Consider the following 27,749-nt stretch of genomic DNA (forward strand, 5'->3'; position numbering starts at 1 on the left):
AGAACTCAAGATATTCTAATACAACGGAAATAATAGAGAAAAATGTGTCACTGTTATTTTGAAGAGGAGTAAGATGCCTCATCTTGCAGTGTGAGATATTATGGAAAAGTTAGTCTTGTTTGTTCTAATAAAAGTTTAATAGAGTCTTTTGCCAATAGTAAGGATGAGTGAATCGGTCTCTTAAAGTAAAGTACAGGGAAATCTCTCTCTCTCTCTCTCTCTCTCTCTCTCTCTCTCTCTCTCTCAAGTTAAAATTGTCATCAGAGTGGTAGAGGAACAGGAGATGGCAGTCTATGAAAATCCCTTTAACTTTAAACGAAAGTATGTTAAAATGGATATTAGATCAAGAATCATTGTAATAGTGGATGTGTTTGCTATGATGCATGATAACCAAATCTCAGTTTTGGCTTCCCCTAGCCCTCAGGGAGGTTCCACAGGGGCAGTGGATACATTCTCCTTTGATTGGAAGGTGTGGAACCAAATTCATATGTTTCTTGTAGGTGCAGTAAAAAAGAAATTGAAATAGTAATGAGTGGCAGTGAATGATAGTGAGTCTGTGTTGCTCAGGTCCGGTTATCCTGTACCATAGCAGGATTAAAGGTTTCCAAGGGTGAAAAAAGTAATAAGTGAGATATTAACCATTTTACATAAATTTTGACCGGAATTCAGCCACAGGGGACAAGGTTGAAGGTTAGAGATAATTTGTACCTGACAGAAAAAAAAGTGAGTATAATAACATCAGCTAGAGCCATGAAAGAAATACTGAAAATGTGTAGTTTAAGGAAAATTGGGGACTGCTCATATAAATTCAAGGATGAGAAAATACTGATCGAGACATTAATGGACAAATCTGGGGAATGGGGGAGACTGGGATGGATGAATGAATTTAAAAGCTGTGGTCCTCTGAGACGTACAAAATCTGAAAGTGTTTGGACTGGAGAGCCATAGTACCTTGAAAGTCTTAAAATGTGAATACAGTATCTCTCATAGACCTGTTTCTTACATCACCCCATTCCTAGGAACACATATAGTGGTATAAGAAGTATGCCTGTATAGTATATTAGTACAGTAACAGCACAGAAAGTTAGCATTCCAACACCTTGACGGCAGGATAGGCCAAGGAATAGTTTAGGTTAGATTTGGGATAGGCTGGGTAGCTCTGACCACCCAAGGAAACGTTAAAGTAAACATAATAAGCTAAATCAAACATTAAGTGAAGAAATGGTGGAGGTGTAATGTTAAAGGTCGAGTGTAGTGAAACAATGAGGTCAGTTGTTATCATAATAAAACTTATTGTTTCCATCACCATGATCGGTTCATTAAACATCTCGATTTCTTTATTGTAATGTTTACATCATATTTTAAACACAGTTACTGTACTATTTTTGTGTTAATATGAATAGTTCTTAAAACATTAGGGCTGTCCACCTGGGAATTTTGTGGACGAAATTTTGTCTGATTGAAGGGATTTTGTTTAGATTTTGCTCTGGTGGGATTTTACTCAATGGGGATTTACTTAATGGGATTTTGACCATTTTTTTGCCCTCCTCCTCCTCCCTACACACACACTACATCAGGTTATAACACAGACAAGGTCAGAACTCAGCGTGCTTGACATTTAGCTGATTGTTGGTGATGATTGTGTGGTGAGGGAGTCGCTTGTGGGAGGAGGCTGATACGGTGATTGTAACCTTGGGGGGATTTTTTCTCTTCTCTATGCTTGTTATTGTGTGTGTGTGTCATGGCGCTTTCATGGGTCAATTAGGTATAAGTGCGTGAATGGCTGCTTGCTTGCGTACGTACGAGACTAAACGTTGCATCCGGAGAACTGGGTGTGTGTGAGAGCCTGAGAACTTACTTAGAGTGCGTGTTACATTAGGAGCCTGAGTGTGTGCATGTATGACAGTCTACGTGCGTGAGGGCGTGCATGATAGTGTGGGTGCGTTCATGACTGTCGAGGTGCGTGTTGCATGAACGCCGTAACCCTGCCAACGTTGCCCCTCCCTCCCTCACTGCCTGCCTGACGCATCATCACGGGTCCTAAGCGATCAATACCCGCCTCCTATATTTCACCTACGTTTATTTCCCTCTTTAATTCTCTGCTAAATACAGGTTTCTTTTGCCTTTATTACGTAATTCTTTATTTCAGAGTTTGCCCATTTGATGTATTCCCATTTTCTTCGTATATATTTTACACTAATCACTAATTTATTTGTTTCTTTACTATGTACTATTCTGCCTAAATGATTCCAATTATTTTTTATGTATATTCACTGTTAATTTTGTTTGTTTATTTTTATCACTTTTATATTTTTTTATGGGGGGGGAGGAGGGGGTGTCATTATCTTGGTCTCTTCCTTACTTTCTCTTCTTCTCCTCCTCCTCCTCCCTATCTTCTCTCCTCATCACTAGATTATTAAAACAATAACCTCTTTTATCATTTAAATATCTTATACTAGTTCACCATAACTCCCCAGACAAGACCATGAGACAGATGACATTTCTCCCATGATCAATGTTTACAGTGGTTCACAAAACAAATTTCCTGAATCTGCATCCCAATTATTGCAACCAAAACAGCAGGATTGGTTAGGTTAGGTTTGGCTTTAGTTCGCTTTTAGAATTAGTTTAGGTTAGGCTAAGTAAGGTTAGATTAGGTTGGGATAAACGATGTTAGGTTTTGTTAGGTTAGGTTCAGTAATGTTAGGTTAGGTTAGGTTCAGTAATGTTAGGTTAAGTAAGGCTGTATTAGGTTAAGTAAGGTTGTATTTGGTTAAGTAATGTTGTATTAGGTTAAGTAAGGTTTATTAGTTTAAATTAGGTTAGTTAAAGCTAAATTATATTAAAATACATCAGATAAACATAAATTAAGCTCCAAATCCGAGGATAGACGAACCTCTCACCTACCAACGACAAAACAAAAAAACATCGGGAAAGAGGAAACTAAATCATTAAGAGAGGGGGGGGGGAAACACGCACATTAACATGACTACTCAACAGATGGAATGTTATTGGCGGCCTTGATCTTAACCTCCCCACAGTGATCCTCTCAAGGGTGACTGGAACTTTGTACAGGAGCGTCACGTCAAGGTAGTCCGTCCTCTTTAGTCGTCACACCAAGGTAGTCCGTCCTCTTGTTTAGTCGTCACACCAAGGTAGTCCGTCCTCTTTAGTCGTCACACCAAGGTAGTCCGTCCTCTTGTTTAGTCGTCACACCAAGGTAGTCCGTCCTCTTGTTTGGTCGTCACACCAAGGTAGTCCGTCCTCTTGTTTGGTCGTCACACCGCAGCTTGTTGAAGGTTACGGTGTGTGTGTGTGTGTGTACTTCGGTGTACTGGAGAGTGGGGTGCGGTGGAGCCTAGTCATGAATTTGGTGGTAGTCCGTCCTCTTTAGTCACACCAAGGTAGTCCGTCCTCTTGTTTAGTCGTCACATAGTCCGTCCTCTTGTTTAGTCGTCACACCAGGGTAGTAGTCGTCTAGTAGACTGATACGGTGTGTGTGTGTGTGTGTGTGTACTTCGGTGTACTGGAGAGTGGGGTGCGGTGGACTTCATGAATATGGTGGTGTAGCATAGCGTAAATAAATGTACATGATACTAATGTACTTTAGCCTCATACTAATGTACTTTAGCCTGAAACTAATGTACCTTAGACTGAAATTAACATTATTCAGCCTGAAACTAACTCAAACCTATCCCCTAACCAAACCTAACCTAACCTAACCTAACCTAACCTAACCTAACCTAACCTAACCTACCCCTTACCGTTTTTTAACCTTACCTAAGCAGACTGATCTTAAATACCTTAACCTTACTTAACCTGAAGAAATTTTTTTATTTCTCTTTATAACTTAACACCTTTTCAACTCTTATATAACACGGGTTTAGGACTCTACAAAACAGACCATAAAGAAGAGAAGAAATAATATAATAAATGTAATAAACTAAAGAAGGCTAAGATAACAAGTAGAAATATCCACACCTTTGTTTGGCTCATTTGCATATGCGGTATACAGAGTGAATCTTACCAAGGATTAGGTTAGGTTACGTTTACATCGAGTTACTGATGGCTGGAAGATCAACCGCAAAAGCAACAGAGGCAGCAGCAACACCCAGCCGCTTGACTCCACCAGACAGTCAACAACAAACAATTGTCTGAAAGCTTCACAAGGACGAAGTTAGCCAATCAAGAGAACCTGCCATAAATATTAATGTTTGTTTTTTTCTCCTCCAAGACTACACTTTAACTTGGTGTTTTTTTATGTCCACAGTGAAGACGAAATTTAAGTCCACTAGTCTTTGAGAAAATCACTATAAGGGTTGTGGAGTGGTCAGGGCTTAGCAGTGGGTTCGGTACCTCTAGCTTCCCCTTGGCAAAATCTTACGAATGCCACAGTATAACACACAGCTGAGAACAAGATGTGTGCGTAGAGGTGAGTACAAGATGTGTGCGTAGTGGTGAGTACAAGATGTGTACGTAGAGGTGAGTACAAGATGTGTGCCAGGATGTGCGAGCCCTTACAAGCAACACCCTGTCAAGCATATGTTTCCTGCCTGCAGGCATATGCCACTCCCACTTGAACCAATGGCACTTAAGTGATATATTGCTAGCCATTTAAAGCAACACTCAAGCCTTGAAGGATAAAATTATTATTACGGAAATAGTTTGAATATGAACTGCATGTTTCCTGCCTGCAGGCATATGCCACTCCCACTTGAACCAATACTTAAGTGATATATTGCTAGCCATTTAAAGCAACACTCAAGCCTTGAAGGATAAAATTATTATTACGGAAATAGTTTGAATATGAACTGCATGGGGAAGTCCATCTACTCAAACCCAGTACAGTTTGTACTCCATTAAATATGAACAAATAAAATCGGTCGCTTTAACTCGGTGGTTTGATCAAATGAGTGACTGAACAACAACGATGGTACAATGTTGAATTTGACCTTGACACTCGACAGATTCACGAGGGTAATAAGTCCCCCGAACGTTGTTGTAGCTGACATGTTTACATTAGTCTCCCGTATCAAAGCTGGAGCAGAATTTTCGTTTTCTTTTATACACGTCTTTGGTGTACCCCATTTCCTCACACACACAGTACAGTACCTGGCTCCCCTTTGCGGACGTGAGGGGAACATACTAGAACACCAAATGATAGATGCCATTTTATACTGGAAAACATAGATAAACATAATTCACGGTAGAGAGAGGTTGTGAGGAGGCAGACTGACCTAGTTCACCACCTGTGGCTCTACACCAAACAGGAGGAGACAACTTCCTGCTTAGTCCCCAATACTCTTGAGCTCATCTTGTTAAACATTAGAGCCACGAGTACGTCCCACTCAGGCTACGACCCTCGGCCCTCGTGATGATAATAATAATAACAATAATTTCGCTTCCACACGGTGTTGCCAGACGTCTGATAGTGTTATTTTTTATACATATAATTTTCACAGCAGTACGATAAGGATAATTGTTACCATTATCGTATAAATATAATTATGATAACCACATAACGCGTTTACAGAAAGGGAGAAAATACTATATCACTTTTATATCAATTTAAACAGGGAAGTAATGTTGAATAATTAATTACTATATCGATGTTTTGTGACCTTCATGTTACTAAGCTTCAATCTTTTCATATAAATATTGATGTACACAATATAAAAGGTTCTATTGCCATAAAAAAGACAAGACATTATAGATAGACATTTTGCAAGGAAATAAATCATATGTAAAAATATATCAACGATCTGAAATTAATAGCTTGTAAGACTACTGTCGAGATGTATGTATGTATGTATAGATGTATGTATGTATGTATGTATGTATGTATGTATGTATGTATCTGTAAACAACATCCACATCTCGTTATTCACTCGTATCGCTACTACTATGATTTCCCTTTCGTATGTTGATGATATAATGCAATACAGTGCTCCAACAACTATAGTCATTAAGCTTGTAGTGTAGATTAGTAAACACACTGATTATAACCCAATAAAAGGTAAGAGAGAGGAGCTAATGGTGTTACAGTAGAGTCCAAGTGTTCCTTCTGAAGACTGGGTAACTAGGGTAAGTAAGTAACACGAAGATGAATCCCTGGGTGGTATCGAAACATGTCGTGGGTACGTGACTGGATGTAAAGTAAGGCGACGGGCAAATGGCATCTTTAGTGCGCTGAGACTCTACTTTAATCTCTCTCTCTCTCTCAATAATAAGAAAAATTATCTTCCGAACCATTGAGACTGGACGTGACTCACACCGTCCATCACTGTGTCACATTACACCTGGGGGAGGAAAGGGGAGGGGGGAAGGAAAGGAAAGGGAGGGAGGATAAGGGGTAGGAGGAGAGAGAGGATGCTGGAGAGGAAAGGAAGTGGTGGGGGGAGGGGAGAAGGTCATGGGAATTTCCGTCCTTAGCTCTGTCCATTCTCAGAGACAGTCATCAATTCTCTCTCTCTCTCTCTCTCTCTCTCTCTCTCTCTCTCTCTCTCTCTCTCTAAGTCACGATTTTCGAAGAGAGATGCAAGGCATACTGGGAAAGGAGGTGAAAGAAAGCGCACACACACACACACACACACACACACACACACACACACACTAAACACCAGGTGATAAGTAAACGCTAATAAGTTCCTTTATATACTTCAAAATTTACATAAACCCATAGTTAAAAAACCCACCTTAATAACATGTTAATATACCCCAATAACAGAAGTATTTAAGATAATGTTTAATTAGTTTAGTTATGGTTATAAATCCATGTAACTCAAATACACTTTGTGACGCTTCTCTATATTAAGGTAATCATGGATTCCTTTAATACTATGAATGTTTACTGTTAGGTATAATGAGCTTTAGGTACAATTACTGCACACCTGTAGGTTAAAACACCTCCCTTAATGATACTGTCACCACGTGGTTATTACTGCCCGTGTAGGTACTTTATGAGTGTAATCTATATCGGGTCTGCCCTGTTGGTGTGTACCTGGGTGTGGTGTAGTGAGCTGGTGGAGGTGTGGTCACAGAAGGTCACACTCCTACTGCAGAGGAACACAAACGCCAGCACGAGCAGTCAACAGCGCCTGTCGTTCTTCCTCATCTAACAATCACGTGGTTATGGAAGATGAGCCACACAAACACTCTTGCTTGCCTTCCCTCGATTACACAGTTTTGAGAGCTGCGTCAGGACAAGGCTCGCTCGCCATCTGCCTGCACTCTGTTATGCTGTAGTCAGCCGTGATCCCATCTTCTCTGAGGGTGACTTACGAAGAAACAATTTTCTCTACTTGGGTGTTATGTTTTGTCCAGCCCTCGTGTGTCGCTGCCGGGGGTATGATATTATTCTTGGCTCTTGTGGTTATTTATCAGCCAACAGGTAACACTGAGATCTCACCTGTACTAGCTGGCGGACACTGAACTCACCCAAGGACTAATTCAACAGTCAGTCTAGGGCACCAAATCTTGCTCTCTCTCTCTCTCTCTCTCTCTCTCTCTGTACCTTCATTAAGCAATACACCCAGAAACACCAGTATAAACAAAGGTTAAGCAGAAGACACAGTAAGGTGACGACAATGAGGTAACATCACATTAGTGGCCTGTAACTAAACCCCATACTACCGCCATATACAAGAAAGCCGACACACCAACACCACAAAAAAAAATAAACAGAAGTGCCGCCTTTACACTATATGACCCTCCTGAGCCACATGAAATATCCAAGACAAGGCACAAACTCCGTGTGAGAGTCTGAAGTCAACAATAAATCAAAGCCATGAGCATACTTAATGATATGGAGGTTCTTGTACCACGACACAACCATAAAAGCGACAACAACGCGTCACCGGGGACTCTCACGCCACCCTCCGGAGTTCAGCCTCAAACACGACTTGTAACCTATATAGCTTAATCTGTTATACTGTGTTGGGAGTAATATAGCACAGTTACACCTGGTCTGCAACGCCTGTATCAGCTAATAACTTACTAGTGTCGGTGTTCGTCCTAGATACTGTTTTACTCACATGTTTACTGACGGAGGTATACAGTGCAAACCATTATCTATACAGCCATATCACGTTGTAAACATGATATAAACACAGTATAAGCTATGTTTCACCAGCTTAACGAGGTATTAGGATTTTAAAATAATCTAAGCAGCTAGGATTTTGTGCATTGTATGATTGATTTGTTTTTGTTTTTCATTGCGATTTGTGTGGTGGGATTTTGTACAGTGGGAAATGAAGTGTAGTTTTGTCCGTGGTCTTATCTCACATATGGGGCACCCTCTCCCCTCCCACATACCCATACCCACACCCATATCCACCCCCCCACCTGTTTTGTTCCCATACACCCACTTGCTCCCCACACACACCTGCTACCTCGCACACACCTGTTTCGACATACAACCCCACCTGCTCCCAGACACACACGCACACACCTGTTCCCACACACACACACCCACCTGGTCCCACACACACCCCCCACCTGCTCCCAGACACACACCTGCTACCCCGCACACACCTGCTCTCAGACACACACCTGCTCCCGCACACCCTAGTTGTAAGTAAAGTGGGTGACGTGCGGCTGGTCAGTAAACCCCCTGTAACACACTCACGTCCTCAATATGTCTCGTTTAAACCAATGAGAATCCAGGTTAAGTGCCAGCCAATAAGCCATTGGTCTTCTTAGCTGTCAATCAGACCAACCAGCACACTAACGAAGACAAATATCAGTACAGAAACAAGTAGTGGGATAACACGTGGCAACCCCCCCCGCCCCGCCTCGCCCCGCCCCATGGACAAAATAAAAACAATTGAGATTTTTTTTAATGTTTTATGTAAATTTCAGTTTGTTAAGTGAGTGTTTGGAATATTACTCAAACAAATAATCAAGAACACAAACAAAACAACCACTGATTATCTCTCTTTCGTAGGCGCTTCCCGTGGTACCCAGAGACGGCGGAGAGAAGCAGAGAGGCGTCAACAGAGGGTGCCATGAGCAGCAGGGTGGTGGGTACAGTACACTTAAAGTCTCGGGTACAGAAAGAGGTATCAAGGTAGGCACTGTACTCGACCGCCTTCACTTCCCCCAATTCTAAGTTTGGTACCTATCTACATCTGGGTGGACTGAGGGTGCCCCGGAATTCGAAGCAACAACTCTTTAGACAGAAACTTAATGTTTATCAAGAAATAACGATATAAATATAGGTTTAGGTATACAGTAGAGCCTAACGAACTGTCGACACTAACCTAACTTAACCAAAGGAACTGTCGACACTAACCTAACCTAACTTAAGGAAATGTCGACACTAACCTAACTTAAGGAAATGTCGACACTAACCTAACCTTACTTAAGGAAATGTCGACACTAACCTAACCTAACTTAACCTAACCTAACCTTACGAACTGTGGACACTAACCTAACCTAAACTAACCTAACCTAACCTGCACCTGAAGTATATATTGATAAAAATCTAACGGACCATTTTCACCTGATGCGTCCAGCTGTAACCTTTGTCCTGTTATGTCATATGATGGTGGCCAAGAATTAGCCATTTGTTGGGTTAAGCCGCACGTGACAAAACATCTCTCGTGCGGGGAAAAAACAAACCAAACCTAACCTAACCTAACCTAACCTAACCTAACCAAACCAAACCAAACCAAACCAAACCAAACCTAACCTAACCTAACCTAACCTAACCTAACCTAACCTAACCTAACCAAACCAAACCAAACCAAACCAAACCAAACCAAACCAAACCAAACCAAACCTAACCAGTATACAAACAGAAACACCTTACTAACAAACAAATACACAGAGATTCACCCAACAAAACAATAACAAACACAAATCAAACAACTAGGTCACAGCAGAATGATGAAAAAAAAACACAGAAAAAGTCTCTCACTCAGCCTGTCAGTTAGTTAAGATTGATTCCCCTGAAGGTCACTGACGGAGTTAAGATGATATTCGGAGAAATTTTTACAGTGATGTTGTATAAACAGGGCAATTACCGCAGCTGGTGTGAGAGAAGAGGGTGTGGCCCCATGTACCAGCTGCCACCACCACGACCACCTGTCCAGCCCTCCCGAGTCACTCATCACCAACCTTTTATTCCTGTCTTCCTTACTATTTTATTACATCTTCCTCACTTATTTTATTACGTCAAAGTACTTTTTATTATGTCTCTTCGTATCTTATTTATTTGTTTACTATACTGTCTCCTGATGGGTTAATACTGTGGTCATTACCTGTTAGGAATAACCTCAGGATTAGACACCCCAGTTTATTTCGCCTAAAGATAAACCTAACCTAACCTAATCCAGCTTATTTCACCTTAAGATTAACCTAACCTAATCCAGATTATTTTTCAAGACTAATCTAACCTAACTTAACCTAAACTAACCCCCCAGGTAGCACTAACACAAGAGAGGTAAGCAAAAGTCCTGCGTGTGTGTGTCTGTGATCAACATGGTGAACGAGGGAAGACGATGCCAACGCCCCCCCCCCCCAACACAACATCCTGTCATTAACTTCAGTAATTAATCTGTTTTACCGAAACTATGATTATATTAACTCACACGATTATATTAATTCGCAATAAAAATGATCCATGAATGGGTTATGATTCTCGCTTGACTTTAGATACATCAAAAAGATTCTCGTTTTACTTTAGATACAGCAAAAAGATTCTCGCTTGATCTTATATACAACAAAATGATTCTCGCTTGATTTCATATATATCAAAAATCAGAACGTGTTAATATGCATCAATTAGGACATTAAACAATGGATGTACAGTATAAGTAAATCAAATATCGTTGCTATATAAAAAAAATTGAGCACATAATAGCACATTAGGCTACACTAGTCTACCAGGGATGCATCAGGGGAGGGACGAGCAGGGAGTTCAACTACTTTCTTCAAAATAAAACTTTCTACAAAAAAAAGTAAAAAAGTATAAATACCTGTAACTAAGAGATAAACTGCGTCAGCTACCTTTATTATACCAAAACATTATAGCAACAATAAATTCATACACACTTTTATAACCTACACTGGAATCATATTTTTCTTCAGTGGTAGAGGACAAACATTGGATTTCCCCAGTTAGATCACACTGTATCAAACGTTTTCTCGTAATAATACACTAAGAATGATAACCACTTCGTAAATACTACAAAACAAGGAATATTTCGTTCGTTATAGAGCAAAATCAAAATCGTAAATATATTGAATCTCGCAAAATTCCAGGTTCTTATCTCTTATCTGATAAAACACAGAGAAAAAAAATCAGGTTGGTTTTCCAGCGGACTGTGTGATTAGTTAAACAGCCCTCAGCTTCCTCGTGATTAGTTTTTACCTTTCACCGCCAAGGGTCAGCACTGTCTGTAGGATGTCGCTCACTTCTTTGACTTTTAATGTGTTGGTAGTTAATATCTCTACTACACTACCCCGCCAGTTACTTTCTCACGGGCGACTTAGTGTTGTTTTATACGGTACGGTTTCTTAAATAAGTTAAATACGTTTGTAAAATATTTGGGGGAGATGGTTGCGTGCAGATATAATCAAGCATCCGGAAGTGCGAGTTGATTACACGCAAACACGTTATTTCAAACAATCTTGTGTCTTCCTCGTACAAGTATCACCGCCGACCCTCCCAAGACCAAACAGGACAAACGTTTAGTCTACCTGTGATGTTACACTGACTTGGATGTCTTAAACGCTAATGATAGTTGTATTGCTGCTCAAGTAGTTAGTTGCCAAACATCATAAAAATTTTTACAAATATGAACGCGTGCACCGTACAGTAGAGTAAGGGCAGTCAGGATGCAATACATTATAGACCAGAAAAAAAATATATCGACGAACAAGAAGGACAACGTGACCGGAACTACTGACCTCATCCTTTACTTTCCTAACTGTAAAATTACCTAGCCAATCACGCCACAGCTGGGTACACTCAGAGTGCCTTGGGAGCGAACCAACCAAACCTCAGGCTAGGAGGTAAGCCCTTGTATCCACTCCCCCTCCGCACTGTTCATTGGTTATTATTATATTTAAACTTGGTCTCGTTGCTCCCTATCACCTGTATTGAACTTTAATTGAATGTCTTAAGTCAAGTCGTTCAGGGCGTTTGGGATTTCACCAGAACCATTGAGAAAGTTTAAAGAGACGCGACGATCAATATGAGAGTGAATAAGGTTAACTTTTTCTTAGGGGGATGGTGCGGCAGACCTCTCCTCTCTTCCTCTGCCCTGGGGAATAACTAACTTTTTTTTTACACTTTGTTCTTACTGCGTATTGCTTACATCTGTTCTGTTGTTGTTATATGTTCTTATTGTATTCACTGTAACACGCTGCCCGGTTATCTTTGTCATGAGTTGGTGAGTGAAACCTAAAACATTACCAGGGTGCATATAGGCATACATCACGGTACATACAGGCATACACAAGTCTAAAACACTACCAGGGTACATACAGGCATACATCACGGTACATACAAGCATACATCGCGGTACATACAGGCATACATCACGGTACATACAAGCATACATCACGGTACATACAAGCATACATCACGGTACATACAGGCATACACAAGTCTAAAACACTACCAGGGTACATACAGGCATACATCACGGTACATACAAGCATACATCACGGTACATACAGGCATACATCACTGCACAGCGGCCAGCCATCTGACAGTGACACGATATATACACACACAGTAAACCAAAACAAGAGAATATCTGACCAGCCCGGATTTTGATGCCGAGGTTTAAGAGTAGAAGAAAATCTACCTTTGAACACAATAACAAAGAAACATTACCATTTAGAGAAACACCGATGAAATTCCATAATCCTCTCAAGAACAGTATGGAGGATAGAGAAAAGCCAAGTTGAGATTGACTGGCGGGGTTGACTATAGGCTTGTGGTCTCGTGATTACTAACAGAATCACGGAACCACACAACACAAGCGATCAAACATACGCTCAGAAAGAGATGTTAATTTTTAGTAAAACTGATTGAAATTCTATGAGTTTCCCAAGTACACGACAGAACAAGAATGCAGAAAAATCCAGTTTAGCTTCGACAGGTTGTTGGGGGTTGGGTGTTGTGATCATAGGACTCGGTGACCCACACAGACAGACAGATAGACGATTAAGCACACGCTGAGGACCCCTGACCATCTGGTGCCGATGGTGGCAAGGATGAAGCCCTGTTACCTCACTTAAGGCTCATGAGGGCACTGATGATGATAAAGCACCAGAGCTACAAGGGCATCGGGGGGTCGTTAAAGATTCTCTGCTTGAACGGCATCAGGAAATGCGCAAGGCCGCCTTAAGGATACACACATACACACACACACCATACACTACACATCCACACACACCATACACTACACATACACACGCATGTATTACCCCTGAAAATGATAGGTGATGATACATTTAGTTTTCGTTTTAATAATCATACTTTATAATCTATGGGAAGTATATATATATACATTTATGTGCACATTATACATATAAATATGAAATATAAATATGTATACAGAAGGATATATAGATATAAAAATTTTAACCAGATCCTTAGATAATGCCCAATCATAGTCGACTGTGCTGACCGATGCAACTACTCACTATACCATGTTCCAGCGATGATAAGGTCGAGTGAGTCTTATTCTGAGCCTCACACACCATGACCTGTACTCGACCCTCATTCACCCCTACTGAACCACTCGATTGAACCACTCTACTGAAACACTCAACTGAAACCGAAACTAGGAACCGAACCACTGAACCGAGAGAGAGAGAGAGAGAGAGAGAGAGAGAGAGAGAGAGAGAGAGAGAGAGATTCTTGCCTAATTGGCCGACGGAGGTAATTCCCTTCTATGAACCATCGACCGGAAGTTTAGGAACCCAAGTTCACCAATGTTGTTGACACCGTTGGCAAGCCATGAGTACGTCACGGATGGCCAGCTGCACCCCAGAATGGCCAGACGTGGCCAGAAGTACCCGGTGGCCAGTAGTACCCTAGGGTGGCCAGAAGTACCCTAGGTGGCCAGAAGTACCCTGGGTGGCCAGAAGTACCCTAGGTGGCCAGAGTACCCTAGGGTGGCCAGAAGTACCCTAGGTGGCCAGAAGTACCCTGGGATGGCCAGAAGTACCCTGGGATGGCCAGAAGTACCCTGGGATGGCCAGAAATACCCCCAGGGTGGTCAGTATAATGTTTGTTTTTCTTTTTATACTTCAGTCTATGGTAAGAGATCCCCCCCAAAAAAATATATGATATATTCTAGCAATTATCTCTCTCTCTCTCTCTCTCTCTCTCTCTCTCTCTCTCTCTCTCTCACATTAAGATTTACGATCCTGGTAATGAGATAAGAATTTTTTTCCCGCCGCACTTGTGAGTTACCGCCTCACTGCCTACACGCATTACCGCTCACCCATGATATATTACCTAACAACAACCAAAAATATAGTCGTAAAATATTAACATAATGGTCCATGAATAATACGTGTGAGGTCATTATATATATTAAGGTATTTATAATTACATAGATAAATATTCATTGTTGGATTACATAGAAATACAGTACTTGAAATATACACCCACGTGATTATGTATACTTTTGCTACTACTACTACTACTACTACTACTACTACTTTTTTTTACTACCACTACTACCACCAATAATATTAATAATAACAATAATAATAATAATAATAATATAATTTCCTACGTCAAAAACTCACACTATAATGAGTTCAAAACGACGTCCTGACTGACTGACTGACTGACCCACATTCATGCCGATTACAATAGCCCCCCCTTCCATTAACTCTCTGATACGAAATCTTCCAAGGGTCTGCTCAAGTAATTAGGGGCGGTGTGGATACAGCATACTGCACTGTAGCTTTACTGTATGGAGGGCACTATACTCGACCACTGGGGGTGCTCCGGGCTCGAACAATTAAGTAGCAGTAACAGTGATGAACCAGTCTTGCCATTTAAGTAACAGGAGTTCCGTAGGCATACTTGTTCTGGATGGCAGTGGTGGTGGTAGATGGGGCTGGTTGTGGTGGTAGGTGGGAATGGTAGTGGTAGTAGGGTGGAAGTAGATGGTAGTGGTGGTAGCAGGTAGTAATGCTAGTAGATGGTAGTGGTAGTAGGTGGTAGGAGATGGTAGCGATGGTAGTAAACTTAAATAACGTTAGATATCGTTTCTGACTTTCTTTTCTTGTAACTTTATTTCCCATATTTATTTCCCTTTGACTTTTTTTATGATTTCTTTCCAGGAAACTTTTTTTCCCCTCCTCTTCATTCGCCCTTTGATCTGACGCGGTGGCCGAACAAAGGGGTGAGTCTCCTTCGTCAAGAGTCTTACCCTTTGAGTCATATTAATTTAACCAAGGAATTATTTACTAAAACATCCAATTGAACATCAGAGCCAAATAGATGTTGTTAGCAATGTTTCAACAAATAAACATTGGTATTATATTTATGCTACATGTTAACGTGACAGGTCCAGTTAGGAATGTTTCAATAGCTAAACATTGGTACATTGGTAAATAATTGACCGAAAGTTTGGATTCATATTTTCCAAGAAGCTATTAGGTTACCCCCCCCCTCAACACCATACCCTCCACCCCTCCCTCCACCCCCCCCACACGTCACCAGTAGCCTAACCTAAACCCTTCATGAGTCAAGCTTATATACTCACACCCTCTGAGGAGTTATTGATAATATCGTCGCATACTACGAGCTCACATTATACACATCCAACGCAGCACACAAAATCCCACCATCTTCCAGTTAGCTTAGGTTAGGTTTGGTTAGGTTAGGTAACAGTGATACATGTTACTATACCTTGACCTCACACGGTTATGGGAACAAGCTCTTAAAGACAGCTAAAGCTTTGTTATCATGAATTGTTTTATACAGATGTTGTGTCGTGCGAGGGGTCGTGTCTGTGGCAGTAACAAGACGTCGTCCACTGTTTCATAACATCCGTGCTTCGCGACTCGATAAATCAACAATGACATTCATTTTCGGATATACGAGTACAGTATTTCTATGTGAGACGAGAGAGTGAGGTAATCTATCAATATTTTCTTGATGGTGAATGTTACACTGTTATATAATTCAAGAACTTAAGTAATTAGAGGATACAGATTGAACCAGTGTGTATTTTCCCTTGTTGTCAGACGAGGGTCAGTTGTGACTCATGCCTCCAACACTGTCACATACGAGAGTTGGAGAAGTTCCAACAAAGAAAGACTATGACTGAGGATAATGAAGTTAATTGTAATAAATGAATGACTCCAGGGAAGGATAACAAGAACTCCGAAAGTCGAACACTGTCCTCAGGTGTCAAGGTAGGACATTGTGCTGAGGAAAGGAGGCCTAGCTTACCTCCTCAGCCTTGGTGTGGGACAAAGGCGAGTAATGAGGTCATAGACACAACCTGGCCGAGATATCATTGGCAACATCCGCCAGGTGGTCACAACACAGACCTGCACTAGCTAAACAAAAGGTAAACATTGTGGTGACGGGAGGCGACCACTGGCTGGAACTAACAAGGCCGAGTCCCCCGTGAGAGTTGGGGGTATATTTTCGCGTGAGCCGAGGACCGATGACGCAGTGTTAGACGGGCCGGGAGGGGAGAAACACGTCTGTACAAGGTGCTCCGTCCGTGTATTGGTGGTGCAGCAGTAGTAGCAGTAAAACAGTCATGCGCTGGTTCTTGGTGGTGAGTGTTGTCTCAGACACGGGGACCAGGAGTCAGGCGCCCCCCTCTACGTCGTCCAGCCACCGCCCCGTCGTCCCCCCTCACACACCCGCGGGGCGCTGGTCAGGGTGACGTGTGCGTGTCACCTGGTGCTCGTGTCATTACTTTGTAAAGCATGTTCATGACATTTTATGTATGCCAAGGATTGTTATGGAAGGTCAACTGCAAGAAACAGTGAGTAATAACAACAAGCACTCAAGGTCTGGGTGAAGCGTGAGTTTTTGACTTCGTATTACAGCTGAAATTTATATCGTTAATTTATTTAGTTTGTGAATTAGTTCCTAGAATATTTACAAGTCTCGCCCATAAAATTATAAATTATGTAAACAGAGACAGTCATGTCGGGAGAAATATTGACCATGGGCCGGGCAGAAACGTGTCAGGGAGAGCACGTGAGGCAGTATTGGTCTAGTGGAGTCACCCCTCACTGAGTGCACCGTGAAACACAATTTGAAAATCCTTCTACGTCTTGGACTCAGGATTCCTTTACAGTTACTAAATGTTGCTAAGTCTCATATTGTTTACAGCCGATCAGTGGATGCGTCTGTACGTATTTATGTCAAGTAACCAGACCCAACTTAACTTACATAAACTTAACCAACTTATTCAAAATATATTCTTAATTCGTAAGGTTTGGTCAGGTAGGTTAGGTTCTTACACGATGGTTTGTACGAATTTGACCAAATAATCAAGAAAAATTCAAATCTTATAACTTGTATGACAGAACTCGACGAACAGAGCAACATTTCTGCAGTGACGTAAGTAGACCCCCGCCCCGCCCCGCCCCGCCAAGTAATGGGTTAAAATCGACCGCGATATTAACCAAGACAATTGTCGTAGTAATTGTTAATAAAAACCACGCACCTAACCTAACCTAACCTACCCACATTACAACCACCGTAAGAACGTAAAAAAGTCGCTACATTATAATACTGTACGTAGAATGGCATTTTCATTATACTCCAAACAAAGCATTATATATTATTTAAAAAAGGTAGTGTCACTTTAATCTGGGCCCAAGACTTACACAGTACTCCTTTGGCTATTAAGCTTCACGACTGATTTTTATAACCTTTAATAATACTTGGTGATCAATTACCTGTTCAATTCATGTGATGGTTTGTTTTAACTCTCTGAAGCAGGTGGAGCATTGGTAACTTATGCTCCAGGTCTTATAGTATTTAAAAGTCTCTAATAACAGCTTCATTAATGCCTTATAAAACACGATGCAAAATTAGGCTTAGGATAATGTTACGATATCGGATTAATGATAAAATTCCTTTATTATTTATTGGTATTTCAACTTGATGAAGACAAAGGTTCCCAAATCGTAGAGTTAATTATTTCTTATGGCAGAAAACATCGTTAATATATCAGCTCATAAAAAACGTATGATACCTAACCTAATCCTAACTTAACCTAACCAAATCTAGCCTATTCTAATCTAACCTAAACCTAACCTATCTTTAACCACTAGGACGATAACTTTCTCCGTAACGATAACCAGAAAAAAAAAAACACTCATAGGCTCACTTACGACTCAAGTCTTATAACCTGTGATACTTGAGTCAAATAGTTTTCTCCAGAGCGAAAATTAGTCTTTGTAAACATATTTTTTTAAGCATAACTAAAAAATTATAAGACCGATTATACGTAAGTTTTGTAAATTATATAAAAAACTATAATTAAGGCTCGTATATGTAGTAAATTATTTTAAATCCATTTTGATCTTGAGTTTATGACGGATTATAGTGTGTGTTTTGCGGTCTCTCTCCGTTATCTTCATTTTTTATTTATCTTACGAAATGTCTAGGAAACTTAACCTGAAAATTGTCAGAGGGTGAAGCAGAGTGCTGGCGCCGTTTCAAAGCAATCTATCATCCTTGAGAAAGACGCACACACACTGTCGACAGCAGCGCCTACATGTTCGCTTTCCTTTTAGTTAAGATGACACGGGGAGAGAAAGAGACAGACAGGCAGACAGACTGAGACAGATAGACAGTGTCCGCTTTTAGTTAGGACCCAGAGAGAGAGAGAGAGAGAGAGAGAGAGAGAGAGAGAGAGAGAGAGAGAGAGAGAGTTACATTTCGAGGAAGTAAAGCTAACAGGCTAGTACAAAAATCGACTCTCCAGAGGTATTGGTCATGACTGAATAGCTTAGAATATGGGTGTTAGCAAGACAATAGGAAATTAGTTTACGCATAACGAAAATAATAACACACACACACACACACACAGAGGACAGCATCACCACTACCACCGCCGCAGTCAAGTACTAAACTCTGGGCGCCACTAGGCTGGGTCGGAAGGAACATCAATACACTGCATACCTTCAATGTCTCGGGAAAATAACATCTTATTTCCCAGAGGCAGTGTGGTCCTCCTCCTCCTCCTCTGTGCTGTGAGGACCAGGATGTCTCTCACTTTATTGACCTTCAAGTAAATGTTCTCAGAGTAGCGTAGTTGTCTTGGTAATAAACAAAACGTGGTTGGAAATGACCAGAGAATGTTTAGACAAGTGAACTGTGAATATTGTACGCTAGATCTAGATTCTCTTTGGATAGTTTACCTAAAGTATTTGATTTTGCTTAAGGAGAAGAGATTAAGTAAAAACATCGCATGTATTATAATTACTTATTTAAAACAATGTAGATTCGTAGAAGGAATAACTCCAAGCAAAAAAAAACATTTACAAAAAAAACGTAAGAAAAATATTCATTATTTTCACCACATTCTCGTCAGATGAAGATTTATCAGGTATACAACACTACATTTTAACACTCAAACGTCTGTAAAATACTATAAAATAACGTCAATACTACCTGAACGATGCTGGAAACGAGAGACCTACTTCTATCATACGAGTCATAAACACAACTCACGATGATGCCTTAACCAATATATATACTGTACTTGAAATGTGTTAAACAGTGACATCGAGAGGAAACATGTAATAATGATGGTTGTTTAGGCCTTAGACGATAAAGATAACGTTTATAAACTCTACTATATTAACCAACTCGACTCACTGTGCCAAACTGACCACCCAACACCCACCGATCACCTTCAGTTGACATCTGCCCAGGCTAGTGGTTCAAATATTTCCTTGTATAATCTTCACTTATTTGATAATTGGGGAAGTTCTAAACTCGACTTTAGTGAGGCCTCTTAAACACAGTTATATCCATCACTCAGAGTTGCTGTGTCCTGTTGTTGAATATGATTTACGTCTTGTCTTACTCGTAATACATTGTGCAGGTGCCTCGGCAATTAATGATAATAGAAAGGTACTTAAAATAGATACATGTAGGAATCACTCCACTAAATCAAACACACTCGTAGTAAAGGGATCGATCAAGCTACACGATTATCTACAATATAAATCTACAAAATATATGAGAGAGAATTTAAATGTGTCTGGCCTCGAGGATCTATCAGACTCTATCACGTCCCTCTGCCGAGTCCATTGTTACCAACCCCGCCGCCACATCCTGCCTGTTGCAACCTGCCGAGAATGAGCTGATTTGCAACACTCTCAACTGTTCCCTCCCCCCCCCCCTCTCCCCCCAACAAATAGGAACCTTGGAGTTAAATTATATGTTAGGTAAGGTGGTAAATTATGCCTAGGGAGATAATATTATTAAATTGTGGGGGAAAAGGAAATTGCCATCTTGGACAACTTTGAGAAGACGGGAATGAATAGTGTTTACAAGCCTTCATAACTATGGGAAACTAAATATACTTTTTACCATGATAACTACTTTGAATATTTGGTAAGAAAATAAATCACTGGAATACAAATTTAACAATAATTATAAAGAAAATTAGTTACTATAAATACTTTAACAAGACATTGAAGGGGAAAATTTATATATCCCAGTGAAATGTTTTAAGTTTTACATATGAATATAAAAACTATTCTCATATTAGATTTAAACTCGTAACAGTCGTGAGCAAAAGGAGAATTACTCGTACGGTTGAAAGTTAGTTGAAAGTCTCTAGCAAGTCCTACAGCCTTGAATACTAACACCACTAAACTGCAAGTCGAGTCAGCTGTCTTAAAAGCCTCGTACGTTTCTTCGTCTATAACTGGAGATAAGTGAACGCATTTTACCTCGGCTCAGACTACGATATTTCATTACCTTTAGAGATGAGATAAACAAAATCGTATGAACTTTTGAGGATCTATGTATTGATAAAAAAAATATTAGTTAACGTCAAGAAACTGGGATAAAGATGGACCAATGAGAGAGAAGGTGAATAGTGTGTGTGTGTGTGTAGGGGAGGGGGTGAAGCCAGGCAGCCATCATCTGAGTTGTGTACACTGACTGGTATTGAGAACCTAATGCATGGTGAGGAAAGGAGGGAGGTGAGGGAGAATGTTATACGCGATACTTGATAAATAATGTAAATACAAAATAGAGAGATAAAAGGTTTCTCAACGTACGTATAGAATTCATTCAACAAAAAGTTAATAAATCATTAAACATAAATTACGTCATGTTAACTTTATGTAATATTTGGAAATTCAGAAAAAAACATCAGGGTCGGGTTAGGTTAGTTTTTTTTTTAAACTTGGACCAATTTATAGAGATTTGTTGGGAATATATTTGAGGTATGTTTTATTACGTTATTTTATTTATTTTATTTCAACGGGTTTTTTCGTAGACTTTTGTAAAAAAAAAAATCCAGGGTCACTTTTTAATATCTATGAAAAATTGTCCTAAGGGGCCAAGGTAAATATATTTCGACCATCATATAAAAAAAATCACTATTAGGAGTCAGTGTAACATTAAGTAACACGACAACACTAAGATTCCTTGTAAAATATTCTGTTAGATCTTAACCTAAAAATAACTTACTGGAAGATCTTGTTAAGGTTCTTGTGAGTTATTTTAAATAAGAAATAAATGTCAAAGGTGAAGACAGGTCACATTAGTTCCTCAGTGAAAGTTTGCCCGAGGTTATATGAGGTCATTCGTCCCTTGGCCCCCACTTGCCCCCCCCTTCCCTCCCTGTCCCCAGCCTACCCCCCCTTCCCTCCCCCTCCCCCCCTGTCCAGCCCACCCCTCCCCTCCTCAAAGTTAAAAAAAACCCCTCCAGGTTACCTCTCCCCTCCCCTACCGCTACTCTGTGACCCCTCCCCACCCTCCCATCCCTTCACGCCCCCTTCCCTCGGTGATGCGGTCCTGTATACGTTGTTGTTGTGTTTATAAGAGAACATTCTGCTTCTGCTGTTGTTGTGGGCTAATCAATAACCTGTCCCTGCCTGACTCCTACCTGCCTGCCTGACCCCCCACCTGCCCGACTCCTTTCCCTGCTTGCCCCTCACCTGCTTGGACCTGCCTGCTCCCCTACCTGCCCGACTACCTGCTTGCCTGACCCCTTACCTGCCTGACCCCCTACTCCCCTACCTGCCTGACTCCCCTACCTGCCTACCTGATTCCCCTTACCTACCTGACTCCCCTACCTGCCTGACTCCCCTACTTACCTGACCCTCTACCTTCCTCTTCTTCATATACTTATTCCTTCTCTACCTCTTCTATCTCATCCTCTCTTCCTACACATGATTACTTCACTCCCTTTACTCCTCTTCTGTCTTCTTCTCCTCGTCCTTCTTCTCCTCCCCCTCCTTCATCTGAATACTTCACTCCTCCTCATCTACACCCCCCCCCTCCTTGTACACCTGACTACATGGCTCTTCAGTGTGTGTGTGTGTGTGTGTGTGTGTGTGTGTGTGTGTGTGTGTGTGTGTGTGTGTGTGTGTCTCAGCACATTACTCAAGAACACACAAGAGTCATGACTATTTGTTTACAAGTCTTCATATATTTATTTTTGTGTCAAGTATCACCTGGGTATATATTTATTTACTTTTTATTTCTAGACTTTTGTGGAGAATGTCCCTGGGTTGGTGGGGGGTTGGTGGGGGGTTAATAGGAGGTTGATGTGGGTTGTATTGACTTGTTGTCATGGGTACTGCTTTAAGGGGATGGTCGTGTTGATAATAGTGGTGGTGGAGAGAGAGAGAGAGAGAGAGAGGGGTGGGAGTTGTCTCTTGCCGTGGGGGTAGGGAGGAGGATGAGTTGGTCTTTTGACGTGGTATACATATATCCTCTTTGGGTGACGGGGTACAGCATCAGGCATACTCTACCCCTCTACCCCAAGGCCCTGGTGGTGCGGGCATAGGGTATAATGACTGACGATGCTCCTGTGACCAGAGGGACGGGTAGTCAGGCTGTTCCCGCCAAGCTGAACCTGCACCCACTAAGCTTTACCTGTCCAACAAGCTGTACCCAATAAACTATACCCACCAGGCTGTACCCACCAAGCTGCACCCACTAAGCTTTACCTATTAAGCTATAGCTACCCAATAAACTTTATCCACCGGGCTGCACCCACCAAGCTGCACCCACTAAGCTTTACCTATTAAGCTGTAGCTACCCAATAAACTTTACCCAACAAGCTGTACCCACCAAGCTGCACCCACCCTCCGCACTTCGAAGAACTACTTAGCCTTAATTCCTGACACTTTCCTGGAAAAAGTTGTCAGGAATAAGTAAGCTCATGTTGCTCTCGAGGTGCAGGCAGACAGGCGGTACAGGCAGGCAGGCGGTGCAGGCAGGCAGGCAGGCAGGAGGTACAGGCAGGCAGGCAGGCGGTATAGTCAGTAGTTGGCGTCTCAGTATTCCCGTCTAACAGTGAAATTGTATTGATTCCTGGCGTGCCTTGATCTGCTGACGGCTGACTCTTTACAGTAACACAGTATAAAGGTTATCGAGTTTATGATACGTTTTAACTAAGTGGTCAAACGATTTTTTTTTTACCCTGACAGGAAGTATAAACCAAACACACTGACACATCCTTGTAATTATTTCTTCCCGCCCTTACTAATGAAAGGAACTAGCAAGGGATATATTTTTGCTTTCAAGTCAAACAAGATATCTGATGTTCAATTCCTCATTTTTGATCATGGCGTGTTCCCTCTCTTCACACACCCACACACACACAAACACACACACACACACACGGGAAAAATAGCTTTGTGTTGGTAGCTGAAAGTAACGGAGCAACACCACCATCACCCAGACGCCGCGCCGCCGAGAAACATCCCTCGACAGCCTTTGAAGACGCCCCTTACTAACTTAGACCGTCACAGTGAACAGACTTGACTCTAGACACGCCGGATATATATCTGACTCATATACATAGCACAAAAACAAACACAAGATCACAGACGAGCAAAACAGTGATAAAACAAAACAAAACAGTGATAAGACAAAGCAAAAAAAAAAAAACAGACGAGGATCCCATCGACCTGTGTTTCCCGCTCATTTCTCAAGACTTATTTTCGACGCTGTGATGTTCCTCCTTCTCCCGGGTAGACAAAACACAGTACAGTACAGGCTTCTTACACTACACTACACTACACGGAAGCATATTGGTGTCGTCAGGTAGCAATACAGTTCATACAGGGGAGTGCAGGTTGAGGCATAATGAACAGGTACAGTAATTAGCACACTGTAACTGTATCATGAAAGTGGTGCCTTAACCAAGTAAGTCAAAACCTAACTTAACGTACATTAACCCAACTAACCTAACCAACCAATCTTATCCTTAGAAATACAAACCTAACTTAACCTTAACCTAACTTAACCTTAAGCTAACTTAACCTTAACCTAACTTAACCTTAACCTAACCCAAATCAAACCAACCTAACCCTTTGAAAATTACCTTCAAATTTGTTACACTTTAATCATTTAATAATCAGATTACAACAGACTCAAACAATTCATCATCAACCTAACCAACTGAAACACGAAGTACACAAGACAGATAAATTAGTCTCCCCCTTGAAAAAGAAAACGAGACCAAACACAGGTGTAAATCCATTAATTACAGGTATACAATATTTCTTACACGGTGATACAGATGTTAATTACAGGTACAGTATTTTCTACATAGTGAAATATTATTTAGCTAAAATATATTTGTTTTAAGATCACGAATTCGGCGGCGTTTTTTGTGGTTCATTTCCAACATTAAAAGCTTATTCTATGTTAGTTAAAGCCTCATCCAAAGCCATCACGAACACTACACTCACACTGAGGTATAAATTAGGTCTCATCCAAAGCAATAATGGGAAGGGAAGGGGAAGGGGAGGGGAAGGGGAGGATGTGGGGAAGGGGTGATAGATTGGGAGATTGATTGGCCAATTGTATCCTAGTATACGATTGACCTTGTCTTTATAATAGGATAAATAATAATAATTGGCTGTGTGTGTACCTTATGTTATTGCTTGTACAGTCACTCAAAAGACTATCTGGACTTGGGGTGATCGATGAAGTACAGAATGAACACTGTGACTCCTGTTGTCTGGGTAGGGTTGTCAAAATCCTTATTGATAGTTTTTTTGGGCGACTGTACATAGTCACGAATAAGTTTATGTTGGGAAATACGCACACAGGCTATAGGGTTAACGTCAGTACACATGGTAAAGTTAAGATGGAGTAGAATATACCGTAACTCTTCCTTATATTAACGTAAAATTGGTAGATATTATGATAATTTGTTATTTGACCGTCATGGCTTGTTTATTATTATTATTATTATCTAAAGCATTGCGTAAGACAGGTGACAAGCTCTACTTTTAAAGAAAATTAGAAATCTTACGTTAAAATTTGTCAACGGGTAGACACAGAACATCACCATATAATAACGAACATCGGTCTGCTACGTAAGGTGTAATATAAATGGTACGAAATAAAGATGCACTATTATGTCATGAATGTTACTATTAGTGTTAAATAATTACTTGTACAAATACTTACAATAACTGCTGATGGTCGTCCGCTTGGTAGGTGGTGTGGGAGGATTGTTACTTTGCCTTTTAATGGTGAGCTGTGTTTCATATCCTTTGAACTCACAAGCTTAGACAGTTTATTGGTTGAAGTCGCCAAAACTCGTCTAAAATAACCTTAATCGTGTTCATGCCATTACTGAAGCAGCGACAAGAACCTGCAGGCCACAACAAGGGCAGCAACTAATGAACGTCTCACTTGTTTCTTTCTTTACTGTCACATTAAACTCTCCACAGTCCTCCTACGGTTCCGTAAATATCAAGACACCACTGGCTGATTAACAATAACTGAGAAATTCATTTTTTTACGAATATTAAGCACAAAATACACCAGGGAGCAGAATAACCTCCACGCGAGAACCTTGTAAACACCAAATCCACTTGATACAGGCTCACACTGGACGCTCATTGGCTGGCAGCATCTTAAGGCGACGTTGATTGGCCGCTGGTGTGAGGGACACTCCGACCCGCCTGTTACTACTATTAGATTTAATACCTGCATTTGTGGTATTTCCTATGAATAACTTTACTAGAGACCAGATATTAGTACAAATAACTCAACTAGTAATTGTTTATATAATGGCATTAAATACTTAATATTATGCTCTGCTGTTGTTTTAATAAGTTACGTCCTACACAAGTATGGCGATGTAATTTGTTAAATATTTTATATATAACTAAATCTAAAGCATACTGTAAAAATTGTATCGAGTAACTTCAAGAAAAAATAATTTCAGAGCAATAATTATCTTCTACATTTAAAGTTAGACCAAACTAGCAAGTCTAAATGGAACATACACTCACTTCAGAGAGACATTAGCCATCAACGCCTAAGGATTATTTTCAGTTCATACTATATAACCAACTCCTGAGTTACTGCAGATCTCATCCAGTGACAAGTATGAAAATTAAAAGCGATGAATAACATTTGTCTGCATTTACGTGTACTTTAACCACACACACTTAGTATTGACTTAGGACTTACTGCTCTTGTCCTAGTATAAGGGAGGGAGGGGGTGAGGAGAGAGGGGGGGGAGGAATAGGTAGGGAAGGAAGGAGGGGGAGAGAGGGAGGTAAGTCACGCGAGGCAGAATAATTCTTTGTGTTGCTCGTGTTATTATGTTAAATGTATACGGTGCAGTGTGTGTGTGTGTGTGTGTGTGTGTGTGTGTGTGTGTGTGCGTTTATTTATTTGTTTATTAGTAATTTATTGTCTTATTTTTTGCATTATACTGTATTAAGGGAAGGTTAGGTCAAGTTTAAGGTCAGATTAAGTTAGTTTAAATTTGCTTATGTTAGTAGATTAAGTTACATTTGATTAGATTAGATTAAGTTATGTTAAATTTAGATAGATTAGATTAAGTTAGGTTAAATATGGTCAGGTTAGATTAAGTTAGGTTAAATATAGTCAGGTTAGGTTAACTTCCATCACCTTTTCTTTTACACCGTGGTAACTGATGAGCCACATACATAAACCAGCTGTGAAAATGTTGGATATTCTCTCTCTTGTTGTAGGGAATGGTAGAGGTGTGGGGAGCTTGGTGGGGTAGGGCGTGGGGTGGGGTAGGGTGGGGTGGGGTAGGGGGTGGGGTGGGGTGGGGTTGAGGGTGGTTGGAGAGTTAGTGTCGACAGTTAGTGTTTTTGTTTTTTCACGACGAAGGTAACAGTATTTAAAACATTTTCTCTGTGCGGGATTTTTTCTTAATTAAGGTTTATTGGAAAAAACCTGTCTTAGATCCCGCGCGCGCGCGCGCGTGTGTGTGTGTGTGTGTGTGTGTGTCCGTTCCAAGAAACACGCGTCATTCTCCTCCCGCTCTTGTACAGTGTCTTCCTTGGTATGGTGACGTGAAGACCATGTTAATTATACCTCAAGAATTTATATAGAGATCTTTATATTCAGGCTTCTGACACACACACCTCTACCTGTTGGGGGGGGGCGAGGGAGGAGGAGGATAGCGTGCAGGGGAAGAGGAGGAACAGGATAGAGTGCAGGAGGAGGAGGATAGAGTACAGGGGTAGAGGATAGAGTGCAGGAGGTAGAGGAAGGCAGTACAGTAGACAGGGTTGAAGGGGACGTG

At 40.9% G+C, this 27,749-nt stretch overlaps 1 protein-coding gene across 1 annotated transcript in view; it reads left to right on the forward strand.

Moving 5' to 3' along the window:
• The first annotated feature begins 16,624 nt into the window (after positions 1-16,624).
• Positions 16,625-27,749, forward strand: part of LOC121864021 (claspin-like) — a 25,669-nt gene continuing 14,544 nt past the window's right edge. The window contains exon 1 of the mRNA XM_042362898.1: positions 16,625-16,775. Within this exon, the coding sequence (XP_042218832.1) occupies positions 16,758-16,775 (18 nt within the window). The 5' untranslated portion in view covers positions 16,625-16,757. The remainder of the gene's footprint in view (positions 16,776-27,749) is intronic.

The sequence above is a fragment of the Homarus americanus genome, unplaced genomic scaffold (assembly GCF_018991925.1).
Source record: "Homarus americanus isolate GMGI-L3 unplaced genomic scaffold, GMGI_Hamer_2.0 scaffold36849, whole genome shotgun sequence".
In the NCBI taxonomy this organism is placed as follows: domain Eukaryota; kingdom Metazoa; phylum Arthropoda; class Malacostraca; order Decapoda; family Nephropidae; genus Homarus; species Homarus americanus.